Genomic DNA, 20,541 nt, shown 5'->3' on the forward strand with positions numbered 1-20,541 from the left:
AGAGCATAGTTGCTCTGCTGATACGCAATAAAATCACTTTGAATCTAAAGCAATTAATTATATTTATTTAGCACAACGCGATGGCATTTGAAAACGTCTAATATGTGTTTCTTTTCGACGCAAAGAAGACACGCCATTCAATATTACGCGTTGCCGACAGAGAGATAGAATTAAAGCATTTTAGTTTCAACTGTGCACATAATAATGTTAACTCATACATAGGAACAGCATAATAGTTTTAATTATTGAATAAATTTAAAAAAATTAATATTTGAAAGTCGTACGTGTCACTAATGATTATAATTGTACTCTGTTATTTTATAGGTTACTCTGCATTTTTGATTAATATGGCTATCGTAACGTGGTTTCGTGACGACTTCTGAGTCTAAATATTTCATTCAAAAGTATAGTAGAAATTTAATGTTGTCTAAATATTTAATGTTGTTCTGAAATTATATCATTCTTTTTTGGCTATTTGTACAAGTTTGTTCATTGTAAAAATCTATTGTTGATATGAAAAATATGATACACAGGAATGCCTACAAGAGAAGTATCATCGATCACAGCTTATTGTGATTTGCACAGAAAACTGCGAAACTGTGTCTGGATTGCGCAGAAGCGCAGAGGGGGCTGCCACACGGTATGAGGGTTGCGAGAAGCCGTTCAGTGCACAAATATATCCAGTCACGGAGTGCGATGCTAAATACAGATGTGAACGATGCAAAGTCTTCAATGAACTCTTTCCGAACTTCACCCATCATTTCTTAGTCAAGTTTCCGTGGTAAGATCAATTTTGTTACTCTCAAATTCTCAATATATAACTACAATAAGCGCTTGCTGCGCCGCGCTCGCCGACGGGCCACCAGTGGCCCACCATTCGTCCTTTTCATATCCCGTGAATCGTGTTGAAACCCGAAAAATCCCGAGCGGCTGCGTTGTCGCAGCGTCGGAATGGTTTGCGGCGTTGGAAAAATCGCGAAAAGTGGCACCGGGACCGATCTCAGGGTGGTATTTTTCCAGGTGGATATTTGGGAAATCATGGTAATCCAACACGATAACGGCTTGCACGAATGTTATTATTTTTTCATGAAATTAACCCGCATGAAAAATATTACCCGGCCCGAACAATATTACCCGGCCCTCACAGAAAAATACAGTCCAAAGTTAACCCTGGGTTATACCAACTTCATCAAAGATTAACCACAAGTTGTGCGGTTAATCGATAGGAACAGTGCCGATGATTAAATTTAACTAACCAAGGTCAACTATATCCTTAAAATACAAGAAATTAAACTATTATCCAATAATCAAAAAACTGCCAGCTGGTGGCTGTCTGTGTCGACAGGGGCAGGAAACAGCTGGTGATGCTGGTCATAGGCGATCGGTGCATGTAAGTGGGTCAAGGGTCACTTGAGGTGTCCAAAGGAGGCAGGAAGGAAAAATTCCTAAAGTCCAATTTTCCTGGCCAAATTTTTCTTTGTTTGCTATATATTTCAGTCTGCAGGCTTGCCGCCTGCTCGCTCTAGAGCGCAAGCACACAAGCGCATTCGTACTAGCGACTCGTGTGCTAGGCTAGTGCCACACGAATCCACGGGTTAAATCAAATGGGAAATTGGGACCAATCAGCGACCTCCAAATTTAACACGGAAAATCCCATAAGCAGCAAAAGTGGTAGCCAAAGTCACTTAAAAGTGGTGGGAGAGCACACGTGAATGTGACAGCGTCTTCAATTTTTTAATTGCTTTGGTGCAATTATTGATTGGAAAAGCTGATTGCTGATTGAGAATAAACAAAACAAGCACGTCTGTCAAAATGCTGAAATAATATTATAAAAATATGAAACACGAAGAAATTTTGGTTAGGGAAATTGTCGTGGCAGTCGAGTTTAAAATGCGCACCGCGCTCGACAAACACCTAAATTTTTGCTCTTCAATTGATTAAAATGAATTGTGACAACAAGGAAATTTGATTTTGTTTGTTGAGCAATTATTTTATAAAAGTGAGTGAGTTACGAAGTGAATATTTTACTATTTTAGTCAAAAAGTAGATCTTCTCCAATAATAAAATTTGTGCGCTCTTATTACTATCTAGTTTTGGATCTTGAATAAAGAAATCACTTTTACCTTTTAAATATAAACAAAACTAAAATAATTAAATTGTTTAATATGTACTTTGACTTTACAATTTGGTTGGGACGTTGTTGTATGCCATTTACGGTTTAAATGGGTTTTTTCGGTTTTTTTCTGCGATATTGGCCACTGCCACTTGAGGTGTATCCAAATCCACCGATCGCCTATGGTCTCTATATTTGAGATTTTTTAGTTGAGTGATAGTTATTGAGAGTGACGTACGTTACTGCCTGAAGTGCGCGTTCATCGTAAAAATCGTAAGTTCTGGCAACTTTTAGTTTACCGCAGAGGTTAGCAATAATAATTCTTTAGGCATTGGGTCCGGCGAATTCTCGGAAATACTGTAAACTTGTGACAAGTGGCTTATCGTTTAATTTTTAGTCGAAGATTCGCTTGAATTGCTGGATGCGGAGAATGATTGAAAGTAGACAGCAATTTATCAGCGCTGCAAGAATTCCATTCGCGTCGATTTTCGTTAATTAATTTTTAATTGCAGATATGGAAAAGTTACAGTTTCTGCCGGGTTACAAATCTCGCCAGTTCTTTTGAGAATTCCATGTTAAAGTAGGCGTGGTGAAAACTGTAACTCTCGGCGGCGAAGACTGTAACTTTTCCATATATATGTATTTTAATGTTATTTAAACTTGATTAATGTTTAGTTTGCTCTCTAAAATGGCGTGAAAAATAATTTGAATACTTTTTATTTACGAAAATAACTATGAAAAATACACTCTCATTATGCAAAAACATTAATCGAATAATATTTAAAAATATTGCCCCAATATAAAAAGCATAAAAAATATTCGCAAAGTATTATTAAAGCGACCTCGGAAATATTGGTGAAATCTTTAAATAACATCTTCCAAACATTGCTCAGTATTAAAAATAAATATTACCTTTAAATGTTCCATAAATAATTACCGAAGATAAAAATCGTATCAAATATTATTCACTGAGTATTAAAAATAAATTATCTAAAAATGTTAAATGTACTAGGGACATTCAGCAATATTCTAGGAATCTAAATTGCTCATAGGGTATAGTTACCCTTCCGGTGAAGCCGTGCCCTTTCAGGATTATTTCTGACACCGCCAACTTTAATTAGTTCCCAAAGTTGGAAATGCAAGATTTTAAATTTACGTTAAAGAATTACTTCTCAGAACAAAAAATGAATTTATTTTTTATTAATATTTGATTTAGAAAATGAAATTAAATTGAGATAAAATATATATTTAAGACGAGCGGCATACGATCGCGTAGTTTCTTTAATTACTAGGGTAAAGCAATGAAAGAGGCCGGTTTGTATATTAAAAAAAACTAAAAATTATATTGTAAACAAGAACTTTAACAATACAGCAGAAATTATATTGTGAGTAATTAAAATGAAATGTTTCCCTCAAAATCATTGACTCTTTTGCGAACACTGTTGAATTAATTAAAATACAAAAAGGAACGGATAGTAAGCAAATTGAATTGGACTTTTCTTCGGAATTACTTGACAAGAAAAGAATTGAAATTGAGCTCTGTGAAAAAAAAAATTCTGACCACTCACTCTGCCTAACTCGAGATGTTATGTCTGCGGACCTCTAAGTTGTAACGTGTAGAAAATTAACTCTCAATTGATACGAGGGATATTTTGTCCACAGTTATATAGAGACAAGCTGGTGCGCTCCGCCCGAAGGAAAAACATGGTCGAAGGGCATGTGAGTGAGCAATAGTTTCACCATAATTTACATGAGCGCTTAAAAGATCCTTCCTTACGAAATGAAATACAGATGGTCGAGGATTAAGTACTTTAGTTTAGGCTTATCTTTTGTTGCCCAAAAACATAACTTGTACAATGAAAAAAAACGTGTCTGTCAGTGATTGGATAAGGAGCGTGGAAGACGCAAAAGCTACTTATTTAAGTTTAACAGTTCTCGCTTGACGTTTCAGAAAAAATAAATAAAGGCCAATTTTATACATAAAACAGGTAGTTCTTGCTGGGTAGCGGTCGGCGGCCGTGCCTTGCCCTGCAGCGACTACCTTGTCCCCCACTAAATAGGGAGTCGCATAATTGTTTGAGATCGTCCTGAATAATAGTAAGTTTGACTTAAAGCAATTCAATTAATACGCATAGGCGATCGGTGGATTTGGATACACCTCAAGTGGCAGTGGCCAATATCGTGGAAAAACCCGGAAAAAACCACATATATAAACCGTAAATAAATGCTATATACAACAACCTCCCGATGAAATTGTAAAGAAAAAGTTCATAGTATATAACAATTTAATTATTTTAGTTTTGTTTATATTTAAAAGGTAAAAGTGATTTCTTTATTCAAGATCCAAAACTATAGATAGTAATAAGAGCGCACAAATTTCATTATTGGAGAAGATCTACTTTTTGACTAAAATAGTAAAATATTCACTTTGTAACTCACTCATACTTTTATAAAATAATTGCTCAACAAACAAATTCAAATTTCCTTGCTGTCACAATTAATTTTAATCAATTGAAGAGCAAAAATTTAGGTGTTTGTCGAGCGAGGTGCGCATTTTAAACTCGACAGCCACCTTTCGCTAACCAAATTTTCTTCGTGTTCCATATTTTTATAATATTTAATTCAGCATTTTGACAGACGGGCTTGTTTTGTAATTCTCAATCAGCAATCAGCTTTTGCAATCAATAATTGAACCAAAACAAGTAAAAAATTGAAGTCGCTGTCACATTTACGTGCTCTCCCACCACTTTTAAGTGACTTTGGCTACCACTTGCTGCTTATGGGATTTTACGTGTTAAATTTGGAGGTCGCTGATTGGTCCCAATTTCCCATTTGATTTAACCCGTGGATTCGTGTGGCACTAGCCTAGCACACGGGTCGCTAGTACGCATGCGCTCGTGTGCTTGCGCTCTAGAGCGATCAGGCGGGTAGCCTGCAGACTGAAATATATAGCAAACAAAGGGAAATTTGGCCAGGAAAATTAAAATTTAGGAATTTTTCCTTCCTGCCTCCTTTGGACACCTCAAGTGACCCTTGACCCACTTACATGCACCGACCGCCTATGTTAATACGTAATCCTCCGAATTTGAGCACTGTCCGTCTGACAGTGACGGAGTTTGAGGACACCGCCTGTTGACCGCGAGATCGACCAAGAAGCTCTGGGTGCCGCAGACCGGCCTAAAGACTCCGAATTCAGTTTAATCGCGGGAACTCCCACGAGAGAGTTCCCGCAGCCGAAAACAGAAACAGGCTAGATCTGGTCGCTTTCTCTTCAAGCCACGCCAGATATAGTAACGCGGAGCGCAAATTCCCCTAGACGCACGTTACTGGGTCTGCACGTCTGCAGGCACACGTTGGTGCTGTCCAGGTCGATCGAGTAGTTTCACAACACTTTTGTGTATGTTTGAGTTCAAACAGATTGTTTTTTTTTTTTTTGCTATTTTTATCCCTGTCCGAGGACCGGGAAGGGCGCGCACTGCACTAGCACGAATGCTGAAACCCCGGGTCCCAATTACACCGCGAACGGATAACATGGGTGCACCAGGCCGTACAGGGACCCAGTCCACTCAAGGGCCACTTGCCTCCGCACCGAGGACTGCACACTTTAGACCAAACTAGCATAACCATTTTTCATTCTATCACTAAAAAATATCAAAACAATCTAATATTTTGATTTTGATTTTTACAGGTACCTCAAAGAAAATGGATACGGAAAATGAGCTTTTATGTATGAAATGGATGGACTTCAATGACAACTTAAGACTAGTGTTCAGTAGACTACTTCAAGATGAATGTCTTGTTGATGTGACGATAGCATGTGACGGACAATTCATTAGAGCACATAAAGTGATTCTGTCAGCAAGTTCCATATTTTTTCAAGATCTCTTTCAAAAGCACTCAGAGCATCATCCAATTATTATATTAAAGGATGTTAAAATTCATGAACTTCGTTCATTAATGGACTTTGTTTACAAAGGTGAAGTGAACATTCGGTCTTACGAACTTCAAAACTTTATGTTGATGGCAAGAAACCTTGGAATGAAAGGTCTTTGTTTATCCAATACCAGCGATGAGTCAAATATCGATAGCTACCCAAAAGATGAAATGGTAAATTTTTCTTTGAGCTCAATTATAAATTATAACAATAAAAGCATGATTGAGGTAGAAGTTGTAAATATACCTATCATATATTAATTGCTCAAGTAAGTAAAGAAATTTAGTCTCATTATGAGAGTGAGAAGCTAATTGTGAGTGCGTGAAGCAGCCAAATGCATTATTGCTACTCACTTTGAGTATGTTGTGTAGCAAAACGCTCACTAGCTCGAGTCTCAAAGTATTACCGCTGCTGTCTGTCGTCTTTTTTCGCTTATTATTCAGATTTTTGGTTATCATTTCGATTATACATTACGCACTTAAAACAAAATTTACTAAAACATAACTGTAGTATACAAACTTTGCTGAAAATCTGGCTGGATTCGATAAAGTTAAAGCAGTTAAAACTGCTCACATCACAAAAAGACACATATTGATTTTAAAACACATGTTTTCAGCCTTTTCATAGCAAGAAAAGCCCATTTACACTGATGCACAATTTTTTGTCGTATCCTGTAGGTTCATATAGCTGATATTAGACAAGTTAATATCAAGACAAGTTGAAATTATTTAAGGATGTCAATTGATCGCAGCTGCAAATAATCATACACTCTTCACTTGAGGACCGATGTTTGCATGCCTCTTAAAATGAATAGCAACAGCTTTCCCTCACTTTAATATTGAGACAAAAATTCTTGTAACTTACTTTTGAGTAATGAAATTTGGTAATATAAAATTGAGTTGTGTTTATTCTATTGGTTACGAAAGCCCTTTAAAGTTCGGAGATGCTAATACATGGCTTCACATTGATCGATTTCGGTTCTAATGAATTTAGCTGCAATTAAAAACTTGGATCAATCGTTGCGCGTTCTGCATATATAATATTTTTTTTAAATGGCATGGCCTGCGTCGGCTGCGTCTCAAATTGTAATGTTGTGCATTTTTCCTGTTTGCTCTTCGCATATATTCTAGAACAATTTTATATATTTTGTTTAACTTGAGAAAACGCTTAGCATATTACTCATCACAGGGTCTTCTACATTTTTGTCATTACTATTATCACGCGTTGCGTCAAAATTGTACAAATTTGGTTGTCTTCCGAATGCTCAGAAAAAAGGTGAATATTTTGCCGTTTGATGAACACGTTATAATATAATGGCAAAAGCTATTTCTTGCAAGTATTTTTCCTAGTCTTTCTGATTTTTAGAAAGAAAACTATTACACAACATAATTGTTTCAAATACTCGGTTAACTCGTTCAGCAGGATTAGCTTGAAGTGTTCATAAAGGAAGGAATGCACAGGGCAGAGAAAAGCAGTGGCTTTGTGTGTGATGATTTATTCGCTCGAATGAGTGGAGTATTAGAACTGGAAAAATAATACAAATTCAAATCAGTCAACAATCTAATAATTATGGCAGTTATTGTTTACATCACTTGTTGAGCATTAGATTCTTAGTACAAAGTTGAGCATTTAATTATTAATATTAATAAACATCACATTGGATGACAAGAATTGGTCTGATCTAACACATAGCATTATAATCATCATTTATCTTTGAGATCTTGGTTTGACATTGAACTTTAAACCAATTGGCAAATTTGTACCATTTCTCTTCACAATAATATAGATAAAAACAAGTAGAATCGAATGACATATCTTAAAAATGCATCATGCATCGAAAAAATGTTCAAAAAAGCAAAATAAAATATGTACCTTTTTGAAATTGGCGCCGCAACGAGTGTTAAAAGAGGTGTTAACGTTCTCGCAATATGGCCGCCGAACGACTGCGCGCTCCCCGTGGTTACACGGTAGCACATTCACGTCAACAACAGCGTTTAAACAGTTCTAAGAGTTTTCTTCTAGTTCAAAAAGACATTCTGTGCACCGATATTCTCATTAAAAATAGAAAAACACGTAAATTGGGTCGCATCAGACACCTAAAAGCCAAATAGTCGGTACCACATGTTTCACTATAAGTCGTTTCGTGAGTATGAAAAAGTAAACAACGTCAATACCGTAAAGATCTTTCGACGCAGAAAGAATTTGGACATCAAGCAACTCAACAAACAACGTGTGAAGAACATTTTGAGGTCAAGCGGTGCCTTTCTAGCTGAAATAAATGTCAGACTCGAATCTGGAGCGTGTTTTCTTGCTGGCAGGTGTGTGACGCTAAAACAAGTTTTGGAGAAAATCGTTTATTGTCCGAATAATTTCAGAATCAGCAATGTGTGGACAGCCTGTTGTGAAGCTGCACGTGTCCAAGAACAGCCCAGAAATGGTAAATGAGGCCGGACGAGCTCTTTGTTCGGCCAGCGACAAGTGTTCTGCCAGAAGAGAATTGAGTCATGGGCGGTTGTGGCAACAGGATTTGCATTGAATGGTGCGTGCCTGTCAGGTGAGTCAGGGATGGCAGTGTTTGTAACAATTTATTTGATTTTACTGCAATTAGGCCCTTTTTGATCCAGCTGACTGTTGTTCGAGTAGCCAAAAAGAGTTGCGTCTGGACCAAATTTAGTCACTGAGCAGTTGAGGCTACAGGATTTGCATGGAATGGTGCGTGCCTGTCAGGTGAGTCAGGGATGACAGTGGTTGTAACAATTTATTTGATTTTACTGCAATTTTAGGCCATTTTTGATCCGGCTGAATGTCAAGTAGCCAAAAAGAGTTGTGTAAGGACCAAATTTAGTCACTGAGCAGTTGAGGCTACAGGATTTGCATGGAATGGTGCGTGCCGGTTAGGTGAGTCAGGGATGACAGTGGTTGTAAAAATTTATTTGATTTTACTTCAATTTTAGGCCATTTTTGATCCGGCTGACCACTGTCATCCCTGACTCACCTAACAGGCACGCACCATTCCATGCAAATCCTGTAGCCTCAACTGCTCAGTGACTAAATTTGGTCCTTACACAACTCTTTTTGGCTACTTGACATTCAGCCGGATCAAAAATGGCCTAAAATTGCAGTAAAATCAAATAAATTGTTACAACCACTGTCATCCCTGACTCACCTGACAGGCACGCACCATTCCATGCAAATCCTGTAGCCTCAACTGCTCAGTGACTAAATTTGGTCCAGACGCAACTCTTTTTGGCTACTCGAACAACAGTCAGCTGGATCAAAAAGGGCCTAATTGCAGTAAAATCAAATAAATTGTTACAAACACTGCCATCCCTGACTCACCTGACAGGCACGCACCATTCAATGCAAATCCTGTTGCCACAACCGCCCATGACTCAATTCTCTTCTGGCAGAACACTTGTCGCTGGCCGAACAAAGAGCTCGTCCGGCCTCATTTACCATTTCTGGGCTGTTCTTGGACACGTGCAGCTTCACAACAGGCTGTCCACACATTGCTGATTCTGAAATTATTCGGACAATAAACGATTTTCTCCAAAACTTGTTTTAGCGTCACACACCTGCCAGCAAGAAAACACGCTCCAGATTCGAGTCTGACATTTATTTCAGCTAGAAAGGCACCGCTTGACCTCAAAATGTTCTTCACACGTTGTTTGTTGAGTTGCTTGATGTCCAAATTCTTTCTGCGTCGAAAGATCTTTACGGTATTGACGTTGTTTACTTTGTGGGCACGTATATTACGTGCAAAGACGAAACAGTGAGACGGCTGGCGGAGAGTTGCTGAGAGGCAGCGAGCTGATACAAGTCTGAGCGAGATGTTGGCCCGTGCGTTGCGTGAGCTGATGTAACAGCCGTGAAAACGGCTGGTGGAGAGTGATTGCTTTTGTAGCTCTGAGCGGAGCAATGTTTGGTCTGCTCCGTGCGCTAGCTAGTCAGAGAATGTCTGAGTGGCGCGAACGGAGCTGTATTTATTACACAGAAATACTACAATTTCATTGGTCAAAATAACAAGTGATCTCATTGGTCAATCTGGGGTGACTGCTTGACCAATGGATAAAAATTAAGTAAGGAAACAAGCAATTAATGGAAAGGAAATAAATATGGAATGAAACTGAAAGTGAATAATGTTCGCCACATGAGCCTCCGGGGGGAGACTGGAAGTCACATTACGAGTACCTGTTTGGAGGACGAATTTGGCGGCCACTGCGAGTGCGGATGACGGGCGCAGTCGGCTGGTGATCAGATGGTCTGTCCTTTTTGCTGCGAGAAAACGTGTGGGGCGGGTCGTCGGCGAAACGTACGCGCCGAACACGCGCTCTTTCGGCTGCTGGCTGCGACGAGGCCGGCGTGCGCGCAGCCGGTGTGATGTTGTTCTCGTTCGCCGGGGCCGGCGTGTGCACCGGCGGTGGAGGCGTATGCCTCGTATCCGTATTTGACGGCGCAGCGTCCACGCTCGAGTCCACGTAAGCCGGCTTCAGGCGGTCAACGGAGACGGTGACGCACTTTGTACCGACCAAAATGCGGAATGTTTTTCCAGCGCGGGAAAGAACTTGATAAGGCCCGGTGTACGGAGGCTGGAGCGATCGGCGAACTGCGTCCGTGCGCAAATAGACGTGTGTGCACTGTTGGAGATCTTTGAACACGAACACTGCTGGCTGGCCGTGGCGCGCGACGGAAGCGGGTCGAAGGGCGGCCATGTGTCGACGCAATTGGCTCACGAAGTCAGGCTCTGAAAGCGTTGCGGCAGGCGTCTCGGAGGCGATGAAATCTCCTGGAATGCGCAGTGTCTCGCCGTATACCATCTCCGCCGCCGAGGCGTTCAGGTCGTCTTTGTGTTGTACGCGGAGGCCGAGGAGGATAGTGGGAAGGGTGTCTGTCCAAGAATCAGCGGCGTAACACATGATTGCAGCTTTAAGCGTGCGGTGCAGGCGCTCTACCATGCCGTTGCACGCCGGGTGATAGGCTGTTGTGCGCGACAGATGGATGCCGCACAAAGAGGCAAGTGACTTGAAGAGCTGGGACTCAAACTGGCGGCCTTGGTCCGTAATGACGGTTTCTGGTGCGCCAAAACGAGCGATCCAGTTGGAATGGAATGCGCGCGCGACAGCTTCTGCGGTGATTTCTTCGAGCGGGATGCACTCTACCCAGCGAGTGAAACGGTCGACTGCGGTAAGCAGGTAACGATGACCACGGGAGGGAGGAAGCGGCCCAACGAGGTCGACGTGGACAACTGCAAAGCGACGAGAAGGCGGCTGGAAGTCGGCTACTGGAGAATGAACGTGGCGGGAGATTTTAGCGCGCTGACAGCCTGTGCAGCAGCGTGCCCACTCCTTGATGTCGCGCTTCATGCCGGGCCACACGAAACGCTCGCGGATGAGCGCTGCGCTTGCCTTGCCGCCTGGGTGACTCAGTCCATGCAGCTGCTCGAAGGTAGCCCTGCGAAGAGCTGGGGTGATGAACGGACGGGGTTTGCCGGTTGACACGTCACAGTAGATGGCGACATCGCTGCCGGGCAATGTAACTCGCTCGAGACGGAGGTCAGAGGGAGTGGCCTTGGACAGGTACGCACTCAGCTCCTCGTCCGTCTGCTGCTGTTGTGCCAGCAACGCGAAGTTGATTACTGCGGCTCGAACAGCATCCAACTCGACGCGGGAGAAGGCGTCGGCCACCACGTTAAGCATGCCGGAGATATGGCGGATGTCAGTTGTAAATTGAGAGATGAAGTCGAGCTGATTGAACTGGCGTGGGCTGAACGAGTCCCGGTTGCGGCGAAAGGCGAATGTGAGCGGCTTGTGGTCGGTGAAAGCCACGAAGTGGCGTCCCTCGAGCATATGACGGAAGTATCTGATAGTGTTATACAAGCCTAGGAGTTCTCTGTCGTAGGCGCTGTACTTTCTTTGTGTGGCTGAGATTTTCTTGCTGTAGAAGCCAAGGGGTTGCCACGCTCCATCGACGAGTTGGTGAAGCGCGCCGCCCATGGCGACGTCTGACGCGTCGGAAACGACGGCGAGGGGAGCGTTACTGCGGGGATGGGCCAGCAGGACGTACTTTGAAAGGTTGGTCTTGCAGATAATGAAAGCTGCTTCAGCGTCTGACGTCCAATCGAGGGGTGTTTTCTTCTTCTTGTTCGGGCCACTGAGCAGGTCGTGCAGCGCCGCTTGGTCAGCGGCAGCCGTGGGCAGGAAACGTCTATAAAAGTTGATCATCCCGAGAAAACGGCGCAGGTCGCCGCAGGTGGTGGGGCGGGGGAAAATTTTGATGGCGGTAATGCGATCCTCGAGAGGGCGGATGCCCTCGGAGGAGACGTTGTAGCCAAGGAAAGTGAGTTGAGTTGCGCCGAGAACACATTTGGCGACGTTAAGCACAATGCCGTAAGTGTTGAGTCGCTCAAACACAAGGCGCAGATGCTCTGTGTGCTCCACCGCTGTCTGGGAGGCGATGAGAATATCATCCAAGTAACAGAAGACGAAGTCCAGGTCACGCAGAACCTCGTCCATGAACCTCTGGCAGGTCTGAGCGGCGTTGCGCAGGCCAAATGGAACAACTAGGTATTCAAAGAGGCCAAACGGGGTGAGCACCGCAGTCTTCTCGACGTCATCGGGGTGGATGGGAATTTGATGGTAGGCTCGTTGCAGGTCGAGTTTGGAGAAAATTGTGCAGCCGGCCAGCTTGTGGGAGAAATCCTCGATATGGCGTACTGGATATCGGTCCGGCACAGTCCTAGCGTTCAGGGCGCGATAGTCGACGCATGGCCGCCAGGAGAAGTCATCCTTCGGGACAAGATGGAGAGGAGAGGCGTATGGACTCTTAGACGGGCGGATAAGACCGTTGTCGAGGAGCCACTGAAACTCTTTTTGAGCAATCTGCTGGCGGGCAGGATCAAGTCGGCGTGCTTTGCAGGAACAGGGGGGGCCTTCTTCAAGGATGATGCGATGAACCGTAGAATGTTTGACTTTCTTGTCGGGGCTGAAAGGCTTCAGAAGTTCGGGGAAACTATTGAGGATGTCGTGGAACGGACCCTCGGCACGTGTGTATGAAACACTGAGCGTGGCACAGCGAGAGGTCCGGCCGACGATGCTGAGAGAAGTGGAAGTATCGATCAAACGCTGGTTGCGGAGATCGATGAGCAGATTGTAGTGGTGAAGAAAATCGGAGCCGATGATAGGTTTGGAGACATCCGCAACAATGAATTTCCAGCTGTAGGCGCGCCGTAGACCTAAGTTAAGGTTGATGACGGTGGCGCCATAGGTGGTGATGGGTGTGCCGTTGGCGGCGCGGAGGTCGTAGTCAGACTTGGGAGCGTTGCCCTTGAGGAAGGTGCGAGGGTAGACATACAAATCAGAACCCGAGTCGACAAGAAATTGGTGGCCGGTGTTGCGGTCGGTGATGAATAAGCGGCCGGGGAGTTCTGGTGGACAGGCAGCGTCATTGGCCGCAGCTGTCTGTCCCTCTAGTTTCCCGCCTTGCCGGCGGGAGCAGTGTCCTTGAAGGAGCACGGATCTTGGCATTTACGTGCTTGTGCGCCGAAGTTGTAGTGGTAGTAGCAGTGCGGGTGCCCATTCAGCCTTTCCCGCGACTGCTCCCTCGAACTAATCCGGTTGCGAAACTTTCCGCGGCTCTTCTCACGACCACGATCGTGATTACGGTCTTCCATGTTGGCGAGGCGCGTCTCCATCTGTTCGAGGCGGCGCAGCACAAGATCGAGCTTGTCGGTGGGTGCAGCAGCGGCGGCCGTGGATGCGGTGGGTTGAGCGCTGGCGGCATTGACGCCAAAGCTGGGGTTGCCGCGTACTAACTTGTACACGTCGTCGGCGATGTCAGCTACCTTGTCGAGTGACAGAGTCTTCAGCTGACTAGCGATGACCGTTTGCACTTGTACTGGGAGCCGGTCGCTCTCGCTCCACACTGTGCCGAGCAGCTTCTCGTTCACGTTCTTCTCGGCCAGAGATTGCAGGTGTCGGAGAAACTGCGATGGTGTGCGGTCGCCGAGATCTTGGGCGCTGATGAGTTCGCGAAGTTTCTCTTCTGTCGTTGCTGCGAAACGCCCGATGACCTTGTCCTTGAAAGCGTCGTAGTCGGTTTTGAGAGCTTCGTCGTCCAGAATGTCATCCATGTCCTTAACGGCTTTGATGTCGAGACTGCGGATCACATGATAATACTTTGTTGTGTCATTCTTGATGTTGCGGGTGTGGAAATGGCCGTCGGCGATGCGGAACCACGCTTTGGGGTTGGCGTGCCAAAAGTCTGGAAGCCGGAGCGTCGCCGAGTGGGTTTCACTATCGGCGGAAACGCCGGTAGCATCTCCAACTGTAGCCATGACGTGTCCGTGAATTAATACAAGTGAGTGCGCGAACACTCAACAAGCACTAAAACAACGGCGAGGGTCACCAGATGTGGGCACGTATATTACGTGCAAAGACGAAACAGTGAGACGGCTGGCGGAGAGTTGCTGAGAGGCAGCGAGCTGATACAAGTCTGAGCGAGATGTTGGCCCGTGCGTTGCGTGAGCTGATGTAACAGCCGTGAAAACGGCTGGTGGAGAGTGATTGCTTTTGTAGCTCTGAGCGGAGCAATGTTTGGTCTGCTCCGTGCGCTAGCTAGTCAGAGAATGTCTGAGTGGCGCGAACGGAGCTGTATTTATTACACAGAAATACTACAATTTCATTGGTCAAAATAACAAGTGATCTCATTGGTCAATCTGGGGTGACTGCTTGACCAATGGATAAAAATTAAGTAAGGAAACAAGCAATTAATGGAAAGGAAATAAATATGGAATGAAACTGAAAGTGAATAATGTTCGCCACAACTTTTTCATACTCACGAAACGACTTATAGTGAAACATGTGGTACCGATTATTTGGCTTTTAGGTGTCTGATGCGACCCAATTTACCTGTTTTTCTATTTTTAATGAGAATATCGGTGCACAGAATGTCTTTTTGAACTAGAAGAAAACTCTTAGAACTGTTTAAACGCTGTTGTTGACGTGAATGTGCTACCGTGTAACCACGGGGAGCGCGCAGTCGTTCGGCGGCCATATTGCGAGAACGTTAACACCTCTTTTAACACTCGTTGCGGCGCCAATTTCAAAAAGGTACATATTTTATTTTGCTTTTTTGAACATTTTTTCGATGCATGATGCATTTTTAAGATATGTCATTCGATTCTACTTGTCCTAATCTATATTATTGTGAAGAGAAATGGTACAAATTTGCCAATTGGTTTAATCACTTTTACAGTTTCTTGATCAGTTACTTAATTGAATTACAACATTAGGCACGTAAATTAACTTACCCCTATGGTGGGTTTTACAGATTTTGTCAAGCGAGCGATTAGCGTCGATTCATGCAATAGAGAGTCGACCATTACTGATGCACACGGCAAAAACAAAAGATAAGCACTGCATCACACGCATGCGCCAAGAACACGCGCGAAGGGGCGCGGTACATTACAAGCTTGTGGGTGATATCGCGGTGTGTACTGCAAGGAAATGTTAAATTTCTTGGCTAACTCTTTAAAATCTTTGCTCTGGTAAATTTTTGCGTTGTCTTGGATCATTAACTCTGACCTCTGACACGCCGTAGCGTAGAGTAAAAATGATTTTTCCTACGCGGTGGAAACCTATGGTGGTGTGGCAACCGTAGGGGGGCAATTGACTGAATGGTCAAACAACCCTATAGTGGTTGTTGACTTAAGTTTCAGGCAACCTATGGTGGTGCGGCAGCCCAAGGGGGGGGGCGCTGACTTTGGTTTCGGGCGCCTTACGGAGGTTTGCCTCTCCTAGGGGGGTCGCTGACTAAAATGTCAGCCAACCTACGGGGATGTGGCAACCCTAGGAGATAGCGGCTTACTTAAGTTCCGGGCGACCTATGGGGAATTGGGAACCCTAAGGGAGGGCGGCATACTCAAAATTTGGCTACCTACGAATTGTATCAACCCTAGAGGGGCCGCTGACTTTGGTTTCGGGCGAACTACGGGGACGTGGCACCCTTGGGGGCAACTGACTTCAGTGTCAGGCGACCTACGGGAGTGGTTTAACCCTTAGGGGGGCAACTGTCTAAACGGTCGGGCAACACTAGGGTGGCAGCTGACTTAAGTTTCAGGCAACCTACGGGGGTGCGGCAAGTAGAGCGTATATATTTAAGAACAGATTTTCGCATCTTGTCTTTCCAGTTCCGGTAAAAAGTTATTCCGGTTGTTTCCGGTTCTTGTTTAAGCTAACTCAGAGAAGATCCTACTGTCCGGTCCTGTTCCGGTTAAAATATTTCCGGTTCCGTGTGAAAAACCGGAAAAGGACCGGATTCCGGTTTTCAATTTCGGTCTTCGGATCGTAGCTCGTGAAAACCCGCATTTTTCTTCAATTTTGCGTATGTTACGCATTTTTTCCGGAATATGAATATTTTGTATGGATAATTTTAGTTTGTGAAGGCCTTTTATCCCATTTAGTTTATAAAGGAGAAATAGATAAATAAGCATTTATGCATCAACAAATAGAATTCCAATAAGTTTTAAAAAAAGAGTAAAAGTTTAAAATTACTAATCAAATATATAAAAAATTGAACTATTTTTTAATATATGATTTGGAAAATTAGAAAAGGTAAAAAAGTGGTCCCTTTACAAGTCTGAACTTAGCAGAAAATTTCATAGAGACTGGTTTATATTTAAAGAACTCCACTTCGCCTAAATAAAGAAATTTTTCCTAAGTCACTATTTTTGCAACTCGAAAACTCGGGTTCTGACTATCAGAATTGTAAAAACTATACTCGCCGCTGGACTTTTCTAGACCCACCCTGACCAGCTGATGGGTTTATAGGCACTTACCCATAACCCCTTAGTTCCTTAGTTGCTATACTTCATCCCCCTCGAAAAGAGTAAAACATTTTTAAAATCTGTATATTTGAATTGATTTGCACATAATTTTAAAATATTTTTATTTTTTAGTTTGAGAGAAGGGATGGGGTGGTTATGTAGATTGAATTTCGGATAGTTTTGAAATATTTTTAATCCCAGAGGTAACATGGTAAAATTGTTGATATCAAAATTGGAGAAATGGGGTTGAAAGGGGATGTAAAAAAGCACCCCCTTAACACTTTGGCTAGTTAGTGGAGGCCAAGACGAGTCTAACGATGGGTAGTTGTTAAAATTCTGATGGTTAGAACCAAAGATTTGGAGGCGCAAAGAACCAAAAAATAGAAAAATTTCATGTTTATTTTAAAAATTTGAAGTGGAGTTTCACGAAAATTAAAATTAACAACACTCTGAAAATTAAGAAATTTTTAGCCTTCTTTTTTGCTTCGGGCCATAATGATTTTTATTATTATTTATTAATAGAAAATGAAAAAAACCGGAGAATTTTTTGATCAATAAAAATCCTGTCCGGTCCTGTTACGGATGAAATATTTCCGGTTCCGTTAGAAAAACCGGAGCATGACAAGATTCCGGTTTCCGGTTACGGTTTCTTGTCTTGGAATACGCTCTACCGGTAACCCTAGGAGGGCAACGGACTTTAGTTTCGGGTGACCTACGTGAGTGTGGTAATCCTAGGGGAGATTGGCTTACTCAAGAGTCTGCTCGACTCGCAGCACGGCTTTAGAAGCGCTCGCTCTTGCACGACCATGCTGATGCGGACGCTCGACGATTGGACAGCACCGCTAGACAGCCAGAGTGGGGCGCACGTCCACACTGTGTTCTTCGACTGGGCAAAGGCATTCGACTAAGTCCCCCATCAGCGGCTGCTCTTCAAGCTGCAGCAATACGGTGTGGACGGCGTCGCGCTAAAATGGGTGAAAAACTTTTTAGTCGGCCGCAGCCAGTTCGTGCGATTCAACGGGGCGTGCAGCAAGTCCTGCGAAGTCCCTTCCGGCGTTATCCAGGGGAGCGTCCTCGGGCCTCTTCTGTTTAATGCTTTTGTATCAGACCTGCCATCTCTAGTTAAGACAAACCTCGTACAGTACGCTGACGACTGCACCATCTACAACCACCCTGCCAAAAATCTTCATTGTTTTAATATTAGGCCATTATTATTTCCCAATGATCATTATTGTTTCAATATTGGTATTTAATATTGTATCAATGTGAAAATGTGACGCTTTTTAACATTGTATTAATATTGGCCTCAAATATTGACCGCTATCATTGCGTTATTATTAATTTCCAATGAAAATCAAATGATCCCCTAATTTCTGTAGATTATTGGTAATTAAGGGTTTTCTGAATAGGAAACAAAGTTTTATTTAATTATTTTATTTTTATTTATTATATCTAGATATATTTTTGTACACACGAGAGTAATTAAACTTATAAAAAATTATTTACATCATAAAACTAGTCACAGCATTCAAGTTTTACAATACATAATATACATTTAGTACACAGCAGAGATTGAGACAAAGTTGGGTTAAAGTAGGGATATACTTATAATCCGTGCTACATAATAAAAGTTAGCAACTTTGTCGAATCGTCGGCCAGGCGGGTCACAGCGACGTTGACACCGGCACTAAAAGGGGTGGTCAGAAATTGATGAGGGACGTGTCATGTGCTATTAATGGCCTGAACTTTATATTTTACAGAGCCGCCATTATTGTTTCCTCATTTTTGACGCTGTCAGTGCGGCTCATCGGGCCAAACGATTCGACAAAGTTAAAGGTGGCATGATATTAAACATTAATTTTGCGTTAATAAGTTTCAAAATTCGTTAATAACATAGCTCTAGAACCGACAGTAAAATTATCAGTTTTATAGCTGCTATGAGAATTTTGTTTAAAGACCGTTTTTTACGAAGTTTCTGAGCAGACCAATCGATTCTTGAAGGTCGAATTAGGTAAAAGGGATGTTTTTCCGACCAAATAGTGCAGCGCGACGTGCATAGTTCAAGTATAACTTTATTCCCGCCAAAACAATATGAACGTATGTGTGAGAAATGCGCATACGTCAGAGCTATTTGAGCACTTGCAGAGAGACCGCCTGTACAAATGACTTCTTTATCAGATCCAGCCAACTCTGACGCATGCGCAGTTATCACAAATAGGTTCATATTGTTATGGCGGGAAAAGATTCGCGCGTCTCGCTCCATTTTTTGGTCGGAAAAAATATCCACTTTACCTAATTTGACCTTCAAGAATCGATTGGTGTGCTCAGAAACTCCGTCAAAGACAGTCTTTAAGTATATAACACAGGCGATCGGTGGATTTGGATACACCTCAAGTGGCAGTGGCCAATATCGCAGAAAAAAACCGAAAAAACCCATTTAAACCGTAAATGGTATACAACAACGTCCCAACCAAATTGTAAAGCCAAAGTACATATATAGTATATAACAATTTAATTATTTTAGTTTTGTTTATATTTAAAAGGTAAAAGTGATTTCTTTATTCAAGATCCAAAACTAGATAGTAATAAGAGCGCACAAATTTTATTATTGGAGAAGATCTACTTTTTGACTAAAATAGTAAAATATTCACTTCGTAACTCACTCACTTTTATAAAATAATTGCTCAACAAACAAAATCAAATTTCCTTGTTGTCACAATTCATTTTAATCAATTGAAGAGCAAAAATTTAGGTGTTTGTCGAGCGCGGTGCGCATTTTAAACTCGACTGCCACGACAATTTCCCTAACCAAAATTTCTTCGTGTTTCATATTTTTATAATATTATTTCAGCATTTTGACAGACGTGCTTGTTTTGTTTATTCTCAATCAGCAATCAGCTTTTCCAATCAATAATTGCACCAAAGCAATTAAAAAATTGAAGACGCTGTCACATTCACGTGTGCTCTCCCACCACTTTTAAGTGACTTTATGGCTACCACTTTTGCTGCTTATGGGATTTTCTGTGTTAAATTTGGAGGTCGCTGATTGGTCCCAATTTCCCATTTGATTTAACCCGTGGATTCGTGTGGCACTAGCCTAGCACACGAGTCGCTAGTACGAATGCGCTTGTGTGCTTGCGCTCTAGAGCGAGCAGGCGGCAAGCCTGCAGACTGAAATATATAGCAAACAAAGAAAAATTTGGCCAGGAAAATTGGACTTTAGGAATTTTTCCTTCCTGCCTCCTTTGGACACCTCAAGTGACCCTTGACCCACTTACATGCACCGATCGCCTATGATATAACACAAGGTTCCAAGACTCCCAAATTAAAATATGAACTGGTGGATAAGGCGTTTTTTTAATTTTAATTTTTACCACTTTTTTGCAGGCCATGTTTGCACTTAAATTTTGAATAATTTTCTAATTGTATGCTCATGCGAATAGAAAATTATCCGAGACAAATTAATTGAGAAATTTAGGGAGCAAATGAAAATTTAAAATGAAATATCTGCATAGTAGTGTAGGGGCTACCACAGCGTGGCGCCACCGTCCAGCTGCAGTCGCCAGTGCAGTGATAAATTCAGACAATTCGTGCCGTGTGCATTCGACGTGACAAACAATTCCGCCAAGCGTGTGATTCTCGTCTCCGACAATAAATCCAATAAATTGAACC

At 42.6% G+C, this 20,541-nt stretch overlaps 1 protein-coding gene across 1 annotated transcript in view; it reads left to right on the top strand.

Moving 5' to 3' along the window:
* The first annotated feature begins 434 nt into the window (after positions 1–434).
* Positions 435–20,541, top strand: part of LOC135936210 (uncharacterized) — a 30,548-nt gene continuing 10,441 nt past the window's right edge. Inside the window, exons 1-2 of the mRNA XM_065478952.1 lie at positions 435–781; positions 5,802–6,220. Of these exons, the coding sequence (XP_065335024.1) occupies positions 5,816–6,220 (405 nt within the window). The 5' untranslated portion in view covers positions 435–781; positions 5,802–5,815. The remainder of the gene's footprint in view (positions 782–5,801; positions 6,221–20,541) is intronic.

Source organism: Cloeon dipterum, chromosome 2 (genome assembly GCF_949628265.1).
Source record: "Cloeon dipterum chromosome 2, ieCloDipt1.1, whole genome shotgun sequence".
Classification (NCBI taxonomy): Eukaryota; Metazoa; Arthropoda; class Insecta; order Ephemeroptera; family Baetidae; genus Cloeon; species Cloeon dipterum.